The 20202-nt window shown below is 43.6% G+C and overlaps 1 protein-coding gene across 4 annotated transcripts in view; it reads right to left on the bottom strand.

Annotated features, from left to right (window-relative positions):
- ABCA3 (ATP binding cassette subfamily A member 3) overlaps positions 1 to 20202 on the bottom strand; it is an 88269-nt gene that overhangs the window by 48733 nt on the left and 19334 nt on the right. For 3 of the 4 annotated variants that reach the window (XM_032230960.1, XM_032230963.1, XM_032230961.1), the window contains exons 2-3: positions 9904 to 10000; positions 4953 to 5211 (exon numbers count right to left, since the gene is read on the bottom strand). In XM_032230960.1, coding sequence (XP_032086851.1) covers positions 4953 to 5211; positions 9904 to 9957 — 313 coding nt within the window. In that variant the 5' untranslated portion in view covers positions 9958 to 10000. Of the gene's footprint in view, positions 1 to 4952; positions 5212 to 9903; positions 10001 to 13408; positions 14274 to 20202 lie in introns of those variants that run through there. The other variant, XM_032230962.1, reaches the window with a different exon arrangement.

The following is a 20202-nucleotide window of genomic DNA, read 5'->3' as shown; positions in this document are numbered from 1 at the left end:
GATGTACTCTGCATATAAGTCAAATAGGGTAACTCCACCTTTGTTCAAAGCCAGATCTTGGTGCAGGCAGTAATGGATGACCAAATCGGCATTTCTAAAGCTGGGAGCTAAGTTTCTGTCTCCCTTAAGCTTTTTATTTTTCTTCTAGGGGAAATATTTTATCCTGCCTTTTTTAAATATTTCTCAAGATATTTCATTCTTCTAAAAGAGGGGTGGGGGCTAGCTTTCTGCAAAACTATTCATTAAATTGGTTATTTATTCAGCTTTTATGCCTCCCAGCTCACCGATACAGGGAGCATCACACCTTTGGCCTAGAACTGGCCTGTCATCACAGGTGCCTCTGATTACTTACTTTGACTTTCATGTAAAAGGCAGTCCTCACCCGATGACCACAAGGGACTCCAAAATTTCCACTGTTAAGCGAGACGGTTGCGATGCAAGTTTGTCCCCCACTCTTAGGCTTTGAACTTGAGCTTCCTGTTCCTTTGCAAGAACTTGTATTCTATTAGCTGTTGTAGGAGTCACAGCTAACTTTGTAGGTTGTTTGAATCCCAGGTTTGGTTGACGTTTGCTGGGTGATGCAATGAAGAGGCTTGATGTGCAATTCCTATTGTGGCTGAAGGCTAAATCTTTGTTGTTGTTGTTGTTAGTTGGTTATTTATACAGTTTTCATACCTCCCAGCTCACCGATACTGGGAGCATCACATCTTTGGCCTAGAACTGGCCTGTAGCAGCTTGCCAATCATCACAGGTACCTCTGATGACTTTTGATTTTCATGTAAAAGGCAGTCCTCACCCGATGACCACAAGGGACTCCAAAATTTCCACTGTTAAGCGAGACGGTTGTGATGCGAGTTTGTCCCCCACTTTGCAGCCTTTCTTGCCGCCGTGGTTAAAACGAATCACTGCGGTTGTTAAGGGAGTAACACGGTTGTTAAGTGCATCTGGTTCCTTGCTTGCCAGAAGTTTGATCCCAGGACGCTGTGATAAATATGAGCCAGTTGCTAAGGATGCTGCTGCAACGGTCGTAAGTGTGAAAACCAGCCATAAGTCATTTTTTTCAGTGCCATTGAAACTTTGAATGGTCACTCAATGAATGGTTGCAAGTCGAGGACTTCCTGTAATTCATAGGTGTGTGGAAAGGGCATTGCATCTTTGCATCCATAAGATGTCTCCAAAGCATTCCTCCACAGTTGGGCTCAAAAACAGATTGAGTGCCTCACAGAGTGACAAGTAGACGTTGTAGGTATCTCCCATAGCATCTCTGGATCGATGGTCGATGTCCTGGTCAGAAGCCTGCTTGCTCCTCAACCAGAAACCATTCTTGGTCCATCTAACCCTGGCATTTCCAACAATGTACTCTACTCACAATAGAATCCCTTATGCCACCAAGCTTGAAATTATGGCCTTGGTCAATCTGGAACTGCATCCGCCTGCAGTCCGATCTAAACATAGTACACAAAATTGTCTGCTACAACGTCCTACCCACCAACAACTATTTCAGCTTCAACCTCAATGAGACACAGGCAAACAATAGATACAAACTCAAGGTAAACCGCTCCAAACTCGATTGCAGAAAATACGACTTCAGCAACAGAGGGGTCAACGCCTGGAATGTTCTACCTGACTCCTCCAACCGCCACAGCTTCAACCTTAAACTGTCTACCGTGGACCTCATCCCTTTCCTAAGAGCTCCGTAAAGGGGTCGTGCATAAGCGCACCAGTGTGCCTACAGTCCCTGTCCTGCAGTCCCAATTTATCTGTACTCACCTCAGTGGTGAAATTCTCGTTTTTTATACTACTGGTTCTGTGGGCGTGGCTTGGTGGGTGTGGCAGGGGAAGGATACTGCAAAATCCCCATTTCCACCCCACTCCTGGGGGAAGGATATTGCAAAATCTCCATTCCCACCCCACTCTGGGTGCCAGCCAGAGGTGGCATTTGCCGGTTCTCCGAACGACTCAAAATTTCCGCTACCGGTTCTCCAGAACCTGCTGAATTTCACCCCTGATTCCCTTCCTTAGTTCATGTTTCTGTTCATACCTATACTTGTTATCTTGTACAAGTTTGGCAAATAAAGAAATAAATTTCCTCACCTAGAGATGACTTATTTTCCTTACTAGCCCCACCTGCTACTAATCTGCAGAACCAGCCCTATTAATTGCGAGAGGTTTAATGAGAGATGTCCACATTAATAAAGGAAGCAAGGAGATTAAAAACTTATTGTCACCCAGCCCCTTCAAACAGCTTTGCTGCAATAATACAATCACCTACAGAGGATTTTCTCAACCTTCAGCTCAGTCATTCAGATGCCTTGTGGCCAAAATGATCAAGCACTTACCGTATTTTTCAGAGTATAAGATGCACCAAGATTTTGAAGAACAGGCCTGTTTTTTTAAAAAGGGAATGAATAGCCCTTTGTAGGGTGTTCCTGGGAGGTGGGGGGGCAAAAACAAGCAAAAATGGCCCTTTCCCCCCCCAAAAAATGAGCCCGTTTTTTGTCAAAAAAGGGGGGGGGTATGCATAGCCTTTAGGAGGCTTATAGAGTGCTCCTGGCGGCTGGGGGGGGCGAAATTGAGCAAAAAACGGCCCATTTTTTGCACATATCGACCCTCCTCAGTCCCCAAGAGGACTCTAAAAGTTTCCTAAAGGCTATGCATAGCCATTTTGGTGAAGGGGGCAGGGTTTCAAGAGGCCAAAAATGCTGTATTCAGTGTATAAGATGCACCCAGATTTTCAGCCTCTTTTTTGAGGGGGGAAAAAGGTGAGTCTTATACTCTGAAAAATACGGTAGCTAAGAGGGCTTCAGATAAGTCAGTGAGTCTTGTGAATTCCTCTGGAAATGCAGGTTAAACCCTTGACTTACGACCACAATGGGACCCAACATTTTCTGCTGCTAAGGGCTTGGCGAGTTTTGCCCTGTTTTGTGACCTTTCTTGCCATGGTCGTTAAGTGAAGCATTCCAGTTGCTTCCCCGTTGATTTTTTTGGCTGGTCAGAAGGTCCCAAACGGGGATCTTGTGACCTTGGGACAGTTGGAGCTGTCATAAATCTGAGTCCGTTGCCAAGGATCTGAATAATGATCGTGCGCCCGTGGAAATACCGCAACGGTCGTAAGTGTAAAAAACGGCCATCAGTCACTTTTTTCAATGCCGTTGTAACTTCAAACGGTCCCTTTAGTGAACTGTTGTAAGTCGAAGACCATCGGAATGATAAGGTCATCAAAAGTCAGGTGTCCACATTGAAGCAGCCATAAGTTAAATTGGGCGTGGGAAAACTGACCTGGGTGCCCAGAGGTCATAAAAGGTCTTAAGAAATCAATGTTTTCACAGTGAGAGTCAGTTGCACAAGACCATGTGGGTTTAGTTAGAGATTTCACTCTCTGAGCTACGCTATAATCGAAAGATTGGATTACGCCACGCCCAACCAAGCTAATTATAACATTCGCTGATCCATATTTAAGTTAAAGTATTATCGCAATAAGAACGGCCAACCCAATTAAGAGAAGGAAGAACGTAGACTTGGTTGAACCCAACCATGAGTCAATCATGACCAACCTGTCTTCTGGAAGACCAGAAAGCCAGGCAAGGAAACCAACTGTAGGTTTGTTTGCCAGTTATACACCGATAGATTGCCTACACCAAGGCTAATTGAGGTGGTAAAGACAGTCTTTAATAACCACCTTTTTTGGCTATCACCGTGTTCTGTAATGAATATTTCAGCTTTTCTCCAATTTCACTTGGTTTTCTTTGGGGGGGGGAAGGGGAATCAAGATGCAGGATTTGATCTGCAAAGCAAAACGGTAGATTTCCCCCGTTTGATGGTTTCTATGATTTAGAAGAGAAGAGAATGAATGAATGAGCTGGAAGGGACTTTGGAGGTCTTCTAATCCAGCCCCCTGCTCAAGATGGGACTATACTGTTTCAGATAAGGGACTGTCTAGTTTCTTCTTAAAACCTAAGAAAAAGGGGAAAAAGAAAGAAAGAAGGAAGGAAAGAAATGAAAAAGAGAAAGGAAGGAAGAAAAAGGAAAGGAAAAGAAGATCAGAGGGAAAAGGGAAAGGAAGAAGAGATAAAGGGAAGGGAAAGGAAAGGAAAAGAAGGGAAGGGAAAGGAAAAGGAAGAGAAGGAAAAGGAAAAGGAAGAGAAGGGAAAGGAAGAGAAGGGAAAGGAAGAGAAAGGAAAGGAAAGGAAAGAAAAAAAGGAAAAGGAAGAGAAGGGAAAGGAAAGGAAAGGAAGAGAAGAGCGAAGGGAAAAGGGAAAGGGAAAGGAAGAAGAGAAAAGGGAAGGGAAAGGAAAGGAAAAGAAGGGAAGGGAAAGGAAAAGGAAGAGAAGGGAAAGGAAGAGAAAGGAAAGGAAGAGAAGAGCGAAGGGAAAAGGGAAAGGGAAAAGAAGAAGAGAAAAGGGAAGTGAAAGGAAAGGAAAAGAAGGGAAGGGAAAGGAAAAGGAAGAGAAGGGAAAGGAAGAGAAGGGAAAGGAAGAGAAGGGAAAGGAAGAGAAAGGAAAGGAAAGGAAAGAAAAAAAGGGAAAGGAAGAGAAGGGAAAGGAAGAGAAGAGCGAAGGGAAAAGGGAAAGGGAAAGGAAGAAGAGAAAAGGGAAGGGAAAGGAAAGGAAAAGGAAGGGAAGGGAAAGGAAAGGAAGGGAAGGGAAAGAAAAAGAAAAGAAAGGAAAGGAAAGAAAAGGAAGATCAGAACAGTTTTCCTGGCTGACCCCGAGTTCTAATATTCTGAGAAGCAGACGGTGCTTTCTTCTTCATTCCCCACCCCCCACCCCGTTTTCAGTTGTGTGCATCTCCCATTATTGCAACACTCGGGCTGATTTTCTGCAGTATTTTTAACATTGCAAAACCCATCGTCAGCTCAGTGACAAGAGACGCCCTCCCTCCGTACCCAGGAGGAAAGCTTGGAACCCAAACTACCCTGTCGTGTGTGTGTGTGTGTGTGTGTGCGCGCAAACCTTTGATCTTCAAGTGCTTCTCCACCCTCTCGGCGATGTTTTGCACGGCCGTGTTGTTGGAGGGGACGTATGCCAGTTCCCAAGGGACGCCCGAATGCCGATGATAGAAGAACCTGGGCAGCCTATCCACCTGCTTGCTGTGGTATAAGGTGGCATTGGGGTGGTTGACCGAATGGACACGATTGCGCAGGCCAATCAGGATGGCGGCAAACAACAAGGGGAGACACGTCTCGATCAGTGTGACCAAAATCTTCCGTTTCTGCAGGAGGAAAGAGAGAAAGTTAGGCTCGGTGAAAGCAACTAGGTGGAGTTAAAACTGGGTGTTCACAGTTCAAGAAGACCAAAATGGCAATGGCCATGAATTATCTGGGCATGCTCCAGGAGTGGACAGGGCACAGGTAGTCTTTGAGTTTATGGCCATAAGGACCGGAATTTCCTGTTCTGATCAAGGCTTCCCAAGAGCATGAGGCAAACTCCTTGTCTCGACAAAAACACCTCTGATTGACTGTGAATTCTGCTCATTCAACAGAAAGTCTTTCAAGGGAGGATTTACAGTCACAGACCTTCTCTGGCTTGGAGAGCTGCCAGGCTGATATTCTGCAAAACTTGGCAAGGAGTCTTGGAGAGTCAGGAACCAATTAAGCGAACTAATTGTCTCCTGCAAACTCCACTCCCCTTTCGCTCCTCTTTTATTTCCTCTGGGAGGGGCCATTCACCGTCCACCTGTGGCCTTACTCCCAAGTCGACCCCTGTTCTTTAGCTGTTCCCTTCGTCTGGCAGCTCTGCGCATGCTCACAGCCCTGGTCCCCTCTCTGCCTCTGACACAGAGCCCTAATCAGAGCCTTCCCCAGACTCCAGGACTGGCCCATGGTCCTCCCCAACCCCCTCACTGTCTGAATCTGCTGCCAGCTCTGCTGGTAGGCCACAACATTTCCAACATAAGTCATTGGGGTCATAACTTGAGGCACCACGTGACTGGATCTGATTTTACCACCATTAAAGTGAATCATATTGTCATTAAGTATATACACTTTCCCCTGTGGGTAGGTTTCCCCCCCCCCTTTTTTTTTTCTCTGCTGGAAATGGGCAAAAGGAAGTCTGAAACCAGCAAAAAATAAACATTGCAAATTGCAACCACATGATTGCAAGGTGCAGCAAGGATTGTAAATGCGAGCTGGTTGCCAAGAAACCAAATTGCAATCATGTGACTGGGTGTGCAATGTTTTGCAACGGCTGGAAGTGTTTTTACAAGCCTCCCAACCCCCCTCCCTGAGCCTATTGTAAGTTTGGACCAAACAGTTGTATACAAATGTTAGTATATTGAGGCCCACCTGTACAAATCGATCAAAAGGTCTATCCTTTTTACAGGTAGTTCTTGAGTTATGATCATCATTGAGCCTAACATTTACTAAGTTAAACATTTGTTAAGGGAGTTTGCCCCATTGTCTTGCTACCACCAGCTGAATATGAGCCAGCAGTGTGCAGCGGCAGCCCAAAAAGCCAATGCAATCCTAAATTGCATTAACAGAGGGATACAATCAAGATCAAGGGAGATGCTAATACCACTCTATAAAGCCTTAGTAAGACCACACCTAGAGTCCTGCATCCAGTTTTGGTCACCACACTATTAAAAAAGATGTTGAGACTCTAGAAAGAGTGCAGAGAAGAGTAACCAGGATGATGAGGGGACTGGAGACTAAAACATACAATGGTCGATTGCAGGAATTGGGCATGGCTAATCTAGAGAAGAGAAGGACCAGGAGACAGGATAGCAGCCTTCCAATATTTGAGGAGCTGCCACAGAGAGGAAGGGGTCAAGCTATTTTCCAAAGCACCCAAAGGCCAGAGAAGGAATAATGGATGGAACTGAACAAGAAGAGATTCAACCTAGAAATAAGAAGGAACTTTCTGACAGTGAGAACAATCAACCCATGGAACAGAAGTTGCCTTCAGAAATTGTGGGGGCTTCATCACTGGAGGCTTTCAAGAAGAGACTGGACTGCCATCTGTCAGGAATGGTGTAGGGTCCCCTCCTTGAGCGGGGAGAGGTTGGACTAGATGACCTATAAGGTCCCTTCCAACTCTTGTTAATCTGTTAAATCTGTTAAATCTGAATCACTGCAGTTGTTAAGTTAGTACCATGGTTGTTAAGTGGCTCCCACACTGACTTTTGCTTGTCAGAAGCTCTCCAACCTTGATCACATGACCCCCGGGACGTTGCAACCGTCATAAATATGAATCCCCTGGCAAGTAGCTGAATTTCGATCAGGTGACCGACCATGGGGATGCTGCAGAGGTCATAACTGTGAAAAAACTATCACTATCAACTATCACTAGTCACTTTTTACAGTGCCGTTGTAAGTTCAAACGGTCGTTAAAAAAACTGTTGTAAGTTTGAAATTCCAAGATTTGCTGCGGTAGAAACCAACCCTTTTCAAGATAATGTTGTTCTACAAAGCCATATTCTCCCCACTCAAAAATGTTCCGGTGGGCTGAGAGGCTACGATGCAGCATGAAACATTGGAATGGAGGCTTTGAATGTGGAGGTGGGCACAGTTTGACTGGCAGATTTTTAACTATGGATTGTTGAGGGTTTGGTTTATGGCTGCTTACAGTCTGTTACGATGTCAAGTTAACAACGCCTCTTTCTCCACCCTTTGAGTGGCCATAAATATTGATCAACGGCACTGGCCTTGGCATCCTGCCTGGTTTAATTTTTAATATGCTTTTATTAAGCATTTTAAGAACAAAAAGAAAGAGGATAAACAAGCAATGTGAACACACTGGAATTTACAAGTCTGAAACTTTTCAACATTTCATGATTTACTTGTAAAGAACCCCCAGCATATTCACTTCCTTTCAAAAAAAAATGCAAATTAAAGTCTAGACAGACTTGAAATACCAGGAACAGCAGCAGTACCCATTTGAATGATAAATAAGGTTCTACGTTTACAATAAATTCTGCCCAGGCTACTAAAGGTCTGTTCGATTTAAGGGAGCCTGTAAAACTGAAATATTATGACATTGAGTAAAGACAAATCTGAGTTTTGGATACAGTAGGAGAAGATGACAGAAGAGAAATCAAGAATCTGACATGCAAATTATAAATTTTTATTAAGGGGCATCATATGTAGAGATGCTTTAGGTCTAAAAGCTGGCAACATGAATACTTGTGGACTTCAACTCCCAGGATTCCTCAGTCAGCCATGCTACCACGCTGACTGGAGGGGGGAGGGATTCTGGGAGTTCAAGTCCACCAAGTCTTAAAGTTGCCCAGTTTGGAGATCCTCTGCTTTAGAATTAAACTGGAATGAGATTGGGGAAAGGGTGGGGAACATAGTTGGTTATGCAAATACAAACACAATAGGGTTTTAACATATTAAAGGTAAAGATAAAGATTCCCCTCGCATATACAGTATGCGCTAGTTGTTCCTGACTCTAGGGGGCGGTGCTCATCTCCGTTTCAAAGCCAAAGAGCCAGCGCTGTCCAGAGATGTCTCTGTGGTCATGTGGCCGGCATGACGCAATGCCGAAGACACACGGAACGCTGTTCCCTTCCCACCAAAGGTGGTCCCTACATGCCTTTGAACTGCTGGGGCAGGTAACGGGATCTCACTCCGTTATGCGGCGCTAGGGATTTGAACTGCTGAACTGCCGACCTTTCTGATCGACAAGCTCAGCATCTTAGCCACTGAGTCACAGTCCTTGTTTAAAATATTACAACTGTTTAACATATTACAAGTGTTAATTCTAACATATTACAACTGTTAATTTACAGAATACTTGCAATCAGTTGTAATATTTCTATCTTGAGTTAAGTAAGGGATTTGAGCAAGAGAGGTAGAAGCTAGCTTTCTCAAAGATTTTGGGAAGAGAGTCAGGAAAAAACATTTTGTTAACATCAGCATAATGAAACCGACAACAATTTTCACCATCCGTCACATCAAACTTTGCAGTATGATGATAGCCCTTGGAGACTTCTGAGAGACAAACCGAGATTCTTAGAATCACGCGAAGCCCTCAGATTGCTCTGCCATAATATGGGCTTGTTGGGTTTAGTAGGGTGAGCAAAAACCAGCATTATAGTTTGGAACTCTAGTTTACAGCTAGAATATTGGGCAAATCCAATCGTTTTTTCAACAATCCATAGCTAAACTGCAGAAAAAACAATGGCTACCAACCTGCCTTCCATTGAGGACCTGTACATTGCAGGAGTCAAAAAGAGGGCTGTGAAAATATCTACAGACCCCTCGCATCCTGGACATAAATTGTTTCAACTCCTACGCTCAAAATGACACTATAGGGCACTGCACACCAGAACAACTATGCACAAGGACAGTTTTTCCCCCAAATGCCATTACTCTGCTTAACCACTAATTCCCACAACACTGTCAAATAATTTACTAAGACTGTATTGCTATTATTCTTCTCTTCCTAGATTCTTCCTAGTATCTATCTTTTCCCACTTATGATTATAACCATGTTGCTTGTATCTTTCAATTTATATTGTTTTTATTTGTTTCCTGGTACGATTTGATAGCTTATAGTAACCTTGGCTATCAGTAAGTGTTGTATCTTTTTATTCTTGATGAAAGTATTTTATGTTCACTGAGAGCTTATGCACCAAAGACAAATTCCTTGTGTGTCCAATCCCACTTGGCCAATAAAGAATTCTATTCTATTCTATTCTATTCAAAACAACTTGTGTGGCATGAAAGCCAGGATCAAAAATGAAGGCATGTTTCAAGCAAACTTCCTGATGTTGAGGTCTTCTTCCAGAGGTGTTGGACTTCAACACCCATAATCCTCAAGCTGAGGATGAACAGAACTGAAGTCCAGCCTATCTGGAGGAGATTCAAGAAGATTGGCTTGACAACAAGCTTTAACTTCCACCCTTTCATTTTTATGGATATCCTTTCGGCCATTTCTCCATGGCCCTTGACCAACTCACCTGCAAGATGTAATTCTTCCAGAGAAGAAGCCCAAACTGCCGTGATACAGCCATCTTTTCACTCGGGACGGGACGGGAGGATCAATTTTCTCAAATTCTGTGGAAAAGCAATATTGGAATCCTTAGATAAAAATATAAAGCAAGTCCACCATCAAAGAGCCATTTAATGGAGGGAGGATTTGGATAACAACCCTATTTGTTAACAACCACACTATTGTCCTGGAGGAAACAAAAATCCCTGTAAAGTATAAACTAGTGGTTTAAGAACACAGAACATCTATATATTACACAAATTGGTATGTGCGGGTATGTTACATATCTGTATTTACATCATGTAAGAATGAATCTATCCATCCATCCATCCATCTATCCATCAATCCATCCATCATCTATTTATTTACCTACCCAACCACCTCCCTCCCTCTCTCCCTCTCTCTCTCTCTCTCTCTCTCTCTCTCTCTCCATCCATCCATCCATCCATCCATCCATCCATCCATCCATCCACCATCTATCTACCTATCTGTTGTGGCCCAGCAGGAGCCGTTGGAGCTGCCACCAGACTCCAACAGCGAGGGGCCCTCTGAGTCAGCTCTGGAGGATGTGGAGGACCCTGGACAGGGTTCTGACTCCGAGCAGGGTGCAAAGAGATTGGTTGGCCACCAGGAGGCACCTGAACCTTGGACCAGTGGGGAGGAGACAAGGGAAAGTGAGCCAGATGACAGTAGTGAGTTGTTCCTGGATGCACAGCATCGAAGAGCTAATAGCGTCAGGAACAGTTGCGCAGTTACAGGAGGTAATTGCACTCAGCTGGTGGTCATTAGGCTCCTCTCCCGACTATAAAAAGACTACTTGTGCACATGCCCCTCTTTGCAGAAGTCAACACAGGATCGAATGTCGGAGAACATTGTATGAGCTTGGCAGGCTGGATTGCTGCCAAGCCTTATCTGTGTTTATTGCTGCCCAAGCTTGTCTGTGCCGGGTTGCTGCCAAGGACCTGTTTGTTAATTAAATGCCGTAATTTATCTCTGGCTCGGAGTGTGCTTTGGTGTGGAACGAGGGGGGTCAGAACACCTATCCATTCATCATCTATGCATCTATCTATACATCCATCCACCATCTATCTACCTATCCATCCATCCATCATCTATGTATCTATCTATGTATCCATCTAACCATCCTTCCATCATATATTTATCTACCTATCCAGTCAGCTCTCTCTCTCTCTCTTTCTCTCTCTCTCTCTCTCCACCCACCATCTACCTACCTACCCATCCAATCATCATCCATCCATCCATCCATCCATCCATCCAAGGTGTAAAGAGGTTTTCGGGATTCCCTTCAAGGGCTACATAGAACATCCTTGGGTATTCATAATTGGAAACTTCTACTCTATGGACAAGTTAGCCCAGTTGTTTTGGGTTTCATATTCCAATGGCTGAGTCTAACCAGTTAGCAGGGGAATGACAACTGATGATGGGAAGCCCCAAATTTCTAAGGAAACATCTGGCTGCTTTATTCGGTTGAACTTCAATGATAAAGCAGATCTCTGGAGTGGTAACCGCATATTGTATGAAGTCATTAATAGCTTGTTTGATTCTGATGTAAGATGTTATGCAAGCTCATCCATCCTGAGCCCATAAACCAAGATTTATCGTGGAAGTGGCACATATATATATATATTTACATACACAAATGAACAATTTGGATCATCTTGCTGAAATTTGATGGGCAAATTGAAATTTATGGTACTGCACTATAGCCTTTCACATATGATTCAAGATTATTGTAACCCAATCTTGTAATGTATGTGTGTGTGTGTGTGTGTGTGTGTGTGTATATCACAAGAGACCATCCAGACAGAAACCCAATATTTTTTACTGTTGCCTTTTTGTTACATTATCAGCATAAATATAACAACCCCTGGTATGCCCAAATATGGGAGTTAGTGACTTTAAATATATACCTCTCACCCTGGCTGGCTGATAAGGAGTCGAGCTCTGTAGCTCAATGGTTAACACATCTGCCTAAGAGGCAATAGAGCACAGGTTCGATTCCCAACATGGGTATGGCTAGCTGATGAGAGCTAAATAGCTTGAAATAGATCTATACTAGTCTCCCTTTATTTATTTATCAGCATAAATATAACAAATGTAACAAAAAGGCAACAGTAAAAAATATTGGGTTTCTGTCTGGATGGTCTCTTGTGACGAGCCGAAGACAGAGAGTGGAAGTGTGACCTTCCTCCCATATTTGGGCATACCAGGGGTTGTGACTTTAAATATATATATATATGTATGTATGTATGTATGTATGTATGTATGTATGTATGTGTGTATATATATATATATATATATATATATATATATATATATATATATATATATATATATATATATATATATATATATATATATATGTTTTCTTAGATTTTCACGGGTGTAGGTATGCTGGTCTTGTTGCATTCGGGTCTTATATACATACATACATACATACATACATACACACACACACACATTTCGGCGAGGTTGCCAAGACAATCTCAATATTACACAGGAAAAGACTCGAATACTACAAGACCAGCATACCTACACCTGTGAAAATCTACGAAAACAAATATATATAACAACACAAAAGAACAACGGACACACAGCCAGCACTTCAGCCACACAGGATGATACAAAACAGCCGACCAATCTACAAACATCAACTCCATCTACCAATCAGGATGCAACCACACAACCAATCAACCCACTTACAGCAACAAGGCCAGCACTCGTCACAACCCCACCAAGATTTATAGAAAGACGACAGCTCCGACCACGCCTTACTCGCACAAGCACAAAGCTGAAAACACCAGTCTGAAGATGGCGAGTGGGACCTCGCCAAAACATTGCCAAGACAATCTCAATCTTACATGGGGAAAAAAGCGTAGTACACAAAATTGTCTGCTACAACTTCCTCCTGTCAATGATTGCTTCAGCTTCAACCGCAATAATACACGGGCAAACAATAGATACAAACTCAAGGTAAATCGCTCCAAACTCGATTGCAGAAAATACGACCTCAGCAACAGAGGGGTCAACGCCTGGAACGCTTTACCCGGCTCCATTGTTACATCCTCAAGCCCTCAAAACTTGAACCTTAAACTGTCTACCGTGGACTTCACCCCATTCCTAAGAGGTCCGTAAAGGAGGCATGCATAAGCACACCAGCGTGCCTACCATCCCTGTCCTACTGTCTCCATTTATTTGTACCCATTTTCTGTGTTCATGTCCATGTTTATACTTATACCTGTTATCTCGACTTGTACATGTTTGACAAACTAAATAGCTAACTAAATAACTAAATGCATGATGGAATGTGTAGCTTGAAAAATGTAGAACAGTGTTGTTCAAACCTGGCTGTTTTAAGTAGTGTTGACTTCAACATCCAGAATTCCCCAACCACCATTCATAAATTCTGACGCTCTACTATATGCCCCATAGCAAGTTAAATCAAGCTATACCTGGTTGCATTTTTCTCCATTACTCCCAATATTTGGACAAAAGCCTTCCAAACTGCTGTTGTTTTTAAAAGCAGAGTCTAATTACACAACCTATTTTTGTCCTCCTCATGCATACCGCTCCTCTAAGTCAGTCGGTCTCTTCCTGATTCCCGTTCGTTGCGAAGAGTGATTAATGGGCCCAGGAAGACAGACAAGCAGAGACACCTTAGAAAAGGGACAAAATAATAGTTGCAGTGTTGCTTTAGCCCAGTTTTACTTCCGTGTATTTGTTAGTCAAATTGAGGTCCCGCCCATCTTACTCTCAGAGTGACTTTGGAAGATTTAAAGCCAAATTAAAAGTGTGCAAGGTTCATTCCTACCCTTCAAACTACCCTCTTAAAAAAAATGGCAGATCAAACAGAAAGTAGTAACTCGCTTGTGTTCAGTTTGAAACATGCCTCCAGCTAAGATCAGCTACCTCCTACTGGCACCAAATACGTGGGAACAAAAGAAATATATAATTATCTGGATTAGGCCAGGAGGAGAAATAAAAACCATACAGTGATTTGTGTATAAAGGAACATTCTGCAACAAGGAAGAGTACATTGTGCTGTAATCATCTCACACCAGAGGACCATTGGGAGGGTATATCACACACCCATGAGGTGATGTTATCTCAAGAACAAGAGGAACATTGCAGAAGGTGGGAGGGAAAAAGAAAAACAACAACAAACCTTACTGGGATGGACAACTGCAAGAGAGGAGAATGACCTGAATTAATCAAGTTGCGAAGAGGGACAAGACACACCACGGAAATATGGGAGTGGGATGAGGATAAACTAAAATACGGTACTGTAATGGATCAAGAAGGAACGTGCTGGCTCAGTGGCTAAGACACTGAGCTTGTCGATCAGAAAGGTCAGCAGTTTGGCGGTTCGAATCCCCAGCGCTGTCTAACGGAGTGAGCTCCTGTGACTTGTCCCAGCTTCTGCCAAACTAGCAGTTCAAAAGCACGTAAAAAATGCAAGTAGAAAAATAGGAGCCACCTTTGATGGGAAGGTTAACAGCGTTCCCTGCGCCTTCGGCGTTGAGTCATGCTGGCCACATGACTACGGAGACTCTTCCGATAATGCTGGCTCTTCGGCTTTGAAGCAGAGATGAGCACCGCTCCCTAGAGTCAGGAACGACTAGCACATATGTGCAAGTAGAAGTAACGGGAGCTCACTCCATTAGGTGGCGCTAGGGGTTCGAACCGCTGAACTCCCAACTTTTCTGATCCACAACCTCAGCGTCTTAGCCACTGAGTCACTGCATCCCTTTCCCTATTTTCTACCCTATTTTCTACTCTCTGGGTAAGTAGGGAATCCCTGTCTTAGATCAATAATCCCATACTTCATTTCTTATTCATTTTTTGGGAAATTGCATGTTAACTGCTTTTCAGCTATTAGAAACCTCTGGAACCGATGAGTTTTATAATACCGGATGAGTCTCCTTCAATGAAAAAAAGTTTTTAAAAAGTACAACATAAAACAGGGAAATAAGGTTAATTGCTCAGTAGCAATTATTTATTCACATGGAAAAATGCCTGCCAAAAGGTTAAGGCATTCTGGATAAAAATATGGTGGGTTATGCAAAATATTTTTAAAAGAAGGATAAAGTTTATTCCTCAGTTATTTTTACTAGGTATATGTACTGACTTTACAGTGGTAGAGACTAACTTGATTCTGCACCTAATAACTGCAGCAAGACTGTTGGTGGCGCAATACTGGAAGAAGGAAGACTTGCCTACAATCCAAGAATGGACATTGAAAGTCACAAACTTAGCCAAAATGGCTAAAATATCGGCATATCTTAAAGATCACTCAAATGAGAGATATAAACGAGACTGGGAAAAATGGATTGACTATATACAAAATAAATACGGGACCAAGAAATTCCAGTTAGCCTATGCTTAAGATCAGAAATGATTTAAACTGTTAAAAGTTAGTTCAGTAAGAAGAAGCTAAGGTCAATGTAGAATGTCATTAATTTCTTTATTTCTTTTTTCTCAATAGATTTTAGACTGTGTTAGTTAAAAATCCACACCGTGTACGGGTTCTGGGAAGTCGGGGGGGAAGGAGGAGGGGGTAGGGGGGGTGGAGGGAGGGAGGGGCATACAAAAAAAATTGTACTTCAATGTTTTAATGATTGACGAATGATGAAATATTTGTGTTTTTTAAAAGAAATAAAACCTTTTTCTTAAAAAAAAAAAAATGCCCAGTTCAAGGTTTGCTTTATGTAATCATTCTTAGAAATTGAGCTGCTCTCTTCTTCAGTGTTAACTGCCATTATGTCACTCTGCCCCCGCTTCGATAAAACCTTGCTGCTCAAATTTCAGAAGCAGCTGTTTTTCCAGAAAGGACCTGCCCTCCTCAGATAATCTATCTATCTATCTATCTATCTATCTATCTATCTATCTATCTATCTATCTATCTATCTATCATCTATCGCTCTGTGTGTGCGTGTGCGTGTGTGTATTCCAGCATAACTCTGGAACGCCTTGAGCAAGTTCAATCAAACTTGGTACACATATGACTTACTCTCTGGGGAAAAATACTGAGGGGGTAAGACACTGCTAACACCCCTTGGGGGATGTGTTCTGTTAAGATACAGCCTGTTGTGCCTTACAATGGCTTCTACTGTACTGCCGTAAAATGGCTTCTACTGTACAGCGAAGTGGAATTGCCATGGTAACAGCTTCACAGTACTCCACAAGGGGGCTCCCTTTGGCAAGGGGAAAAAATCCGACATTAGAAATTACGTTTGGTCCAGACATTTTCAACAAGGCTTTGATTATTATTTTTCAGGACAAATGTATAGCCGTGATCAATAAAACACGAGGCCGACACGGCATACGTCACGCAGATTACATCAAACTGCAACGTCGAACAGTTTTGTGCAAATATCGCAGACAAGAAGCCACTTCTAAATCAAGATCAGAAAAAAAAGCGCACCAAATGAGCATGGATCACCTAGCAAAACAATAAGGTGGTATCATTTCCCTTGATGCTTCTGGGGGCAGAGGGAAAAAAAATTTGTAACTAATTTAATTGTTGCCAAAATCAGGGGTTTTCCTATCTAATACAGGAGTAGGCAATATAAATATTTGGACAACAGCCTCCTGAGATAACCCAACGCTGGGTTATCAGCTAGTGGAGAAATAAAACTTGGCAAGGGGGAAAAAAGCTTTCTCCCTTTTGGGTGTTTGATTTCCTTATTTGGATGTCTGGGAAGTTCAGCTTAAGCACGCAAAATCAATTGTGTCGCCCCCATTCTGCATTCTCACATGAGAATAGATCCTATCAGTGACGTGCGGTGAGGTTTATGCCTGGTGAGGCTCAGCTGGGCATCCTTTTGTGAAGCAGGGCAGCGTTCGGCCTCGGCGGTGGGGGGGGGGAATTTGCATTGCGGGAGCCGCCAAGTGCCCGAGTCTGCAGCAAAGGCCCCGCACGTGCTCCTGCAAGAGCCTCTGCGCAGCGCCGGGAGGCCGCGGAGAAGCTTCGCTCCGCTTCTCACTCAGCCTTCCCCCAGAGGCGATCCGAGACTTCCAGCGGCAGAGTTTGGAGAAGCAGCGGCCGCAGGCCGGGTCAGCGGGTGGGTGGCGGGGCACTTTGCATCGTGGGAGCCGCCAAGCGCCCAGGTCTGCAGTAAAGGCGCTTGGCAGCTCCCACGATGCAAAGTGCCCATCTCCACAAGAAAGAAGCAAGGGCTTCTCCCGCCTGGCTCTTGTAAGGAAACCCCCGGCTAAGCGTTTTGTGGCTGGCTGAAATGCGCGGACATTTCCAGCCACCCACAGGGGGACTAGGAGGGAAGGAGTCGCTCCTCGGGAGTCTATCTAGCCAGCAGCCCCAGGAGACACCCCCCGCCCCCCAGAGAAGAATTGGGGCCACCAAAGCTCCCACACCCACCCACCTTTGGGATGCAAGAGACAGCAAGGCTTGCAGCGAAGGGAATCTGGACCCTGGGAAGGTTGGGGAGGGGTGAAGAGCGAGCCTCCTCCTTCTCCCCCACTCCTCTCTCCTCTGAAGCGCGCCCTCTGAAATAACCTGCTCAACGTAAGCGTACTCAAGAAGACATGATTGGCTGCTTCCAGATCAGGAGGCAGGAGAATTAGTGCCTCTTTTCCATCTGAACTTCTTTGCCTTTTAACTCTTTCTTAACTTTTAGAAGGCGAAAAATTCCTTATGGAAAGGAGGCCCCGAGTTCTCTCGCCTCCTGCTTTGGTTAACACTAAGCAGACACCAAGCCACTGTGACCTGGAATCTGGTAGCAACTATCTTGGCTTTAATTATTTTAAAAAATATATTTAAATTTCTTTTCTTTTCCTGAGGAGAGTGGTGAGGCTCCGCTTCCCTTGCTTCTAGTGACTGCACGTCCCTGGATCCTATAGTTCCTGCTTTGCGTTGTGAGCCTCACTGATATTTCTAGCTGCAGCAGCAGTAGCAACAACACAACAGGCCAATTCTAAAGGGTCATATTGTATTTCCTTCATCGTCTTCCTTTGCAGGGAACGCGGCTGTCTGGTGGAGCAGAGAATGGATGGGGGAAATCAACGTGCCCAGCATTTGCTATGCTTTCTCTGCATTGCCTGGTTGCAAAGCCCTCTCTTTGAGAACAGTGCATTTTTTAAGACGTGGGACGAGGGCTTTTACACACATATCAGTTATTCTTTGGTCTCGAGATCCCTGCTTGAGGGTGCTCCTGTTTTTCTTGCCTTTTCTGTTGGAGGAGCGATTTAAAAAACTCAAGACGGCTGGCCACAGTATTGCCTCTTTTTATATGGATCACCTGCAGGGGTGGGATTCAGGCAGTTCGCACCGGTTCAGATGAACCGGATGTTAATTTTGCATCCAACTGTTGTTGCAAGGCCCATGTAAATGTAGGGCCCATGCGGAGGCTCTGGGAGGGTGAAAAATGGCCCTACTGGAAATATCGAAAATTGGCCTGTTTACGGCCTCCGGAGCCTGGGGAGGCTGTTTTCACCCTCCTGGAGGCTCAGGGAAAACCTCTGGAGCCTGGGGAGGGAGAAACCCAGCCACCCCCACCATGGTGCAGGAAGCCGAGTAGGCCATGCCCACCATGGCCACACCCACCCAGCAACTGGGCAGAGAACCAGTTGCTAATATTTTTCAATCCCACCCGTGTGTGTGTGTGTGTGTGTGTGTGTGTGTGTGTGTGTGTGTGTGTTGTCTTGGTTATTCAGCAGAGCTCTTATTTTACAGCAGTGTTTTCCAATCTTGGCCACCCAAGGATGTCTTGGCTGGAGAATTCTGGCAGTTGGTCCACCCAACTTCAGGAGACCAAGGTTGAGAAACACTGCTTTAGGGGATTGTCCTGACAGAGGAGTTAAAAAAAAAAGTCAAGATAACAACACTAACCATGCAATTGGAGCCCTTTTCTTTTCTTTTCTTTCTTTCTTTCTTTCTTTCTTTCTTTCTTTCTTTCTTTCCTTTCTCTCTTTCATTCCTACCTTCTGACTCACACTGAAACTCTAACCATGCAATTGGAGCCCTTTTCTTTTCTTTACTTTCTTTCTTTCCTTCCTTTCTCTCTTTCCTTCCTTCCTTCCTTCTGACTCACACTGAAACTCTAACCATCCAATTGGAGCCCTTTTCTTTCTTTCTTTCTTTCTTCTTTCTTTCCTTCCTTCCTTCCTTCCTTCCTTCCTTCCTTCTGACTCACACTGAAACTCTAACCATGCAATTGGAGCCCTTTTCTTTCTTTCTTTCTTTCTTTCTTTCTTTCTTTCTTTCTTTCTTTCTTTCTTTCTTCTTTCCTTCCTTCCTTCCTTCCTTTCCTTTCTTCCTTCCTTCTGACTCACACTGAAACTCTAACCATGCAATTGGAGCCCTTTTCTTTCTTTCTTTCTTTCTTTCTTTCTTCTTTCCTTCCTTCCTTCCTTTCCTTTCTTCCTTCCTTCTGACTCACACTGAAACTCTAACCATGCAATTGGAGCCCTTTTCTTTTCTTTCTTTCTTTCTTTCATTCTTTCTTTCTTTCCTTCCTTCCTTCCTTCTGACTCACACTGAAACTCTAACCATGCAATTGGAGCCCTTTTCTTTCTTTCTTTCTTTCTTTCTTTCTTTCTTCTTTCCTTTCCTTTCCTTCCTTCCTTCCTTCTGACTCACACTGAAACTCTAACCATGCAATTGGAGCCCTTTTCTTTCTTCTTTCTTTCTTTCTTTCATTCTTTCTTTCTTTCCTTCCTTCCTTCCTTCTGACTCACACTGAAACTCTAACCATGCAATTGGAGCCCTTTTCTTTCTTCTTTCTTTCTTTCTTTCTTTCTTTCTTTCTTTCTTTCCTTCCTTCCTTTCCTTCTGACTCACACTGAAACTCTAACCATGCAATTGGAGCCCTTTTCTTTCTTCTTTCTTTCTTTCTTCTTTCTTCTTTCCTTCTCCTTCCTCCTTTTCATTCTACTTCCTTCTGACTCACACTGAAACTCTAACCATGCAATTGGAGCCCTTTTCTTCTTTCTTTCTTTCTTTCTTTCTTCTTTCTTTTCTTCCTTCTCCTTTCCTTCTCTTCCTCTGACTCACACTGAAACTCTAACCATCAATTGGAGCCCTTTTCTTTGCTTTCTTTCTTTCTTTCTTCTTCTTTCTTTTTCTTTTCTTTTCTTCTTTCCTTCCTTTCCTTCCTTTCTCCTTCTTCTTCCTTCTGACTCACACTGAAACTCTAACCATGCAATTGGAGCCCTTTTCTTTCTTTCTTTCTTTCTTTCTTTCTTTCTTTCTTTCTTTCTTTCTTTCTTTCCTTCTTTCCTTTCTCTT

Source organism: Thamnophis elegans, chromosome 14 (genome assembly GCF_009769535.1).
Source record: "Thamnophis elegans isolate rThaEle1 chromosome 14, rThaEle1.pri, whole genome shotgun sequence".
Classification (NCBI taxonomy): domain Eukaryota; kingdom Metazoa; phylum Chordata; class Lepidosauria; order Squamata; family Colubridae; genus Thamnophis; species Thamnophis elegans.
The sequence above is the reverse complement of the archived record's forward strand: the minus strand, read 5'-3'. Positions and strand labels throughout refer to the sequence as shown.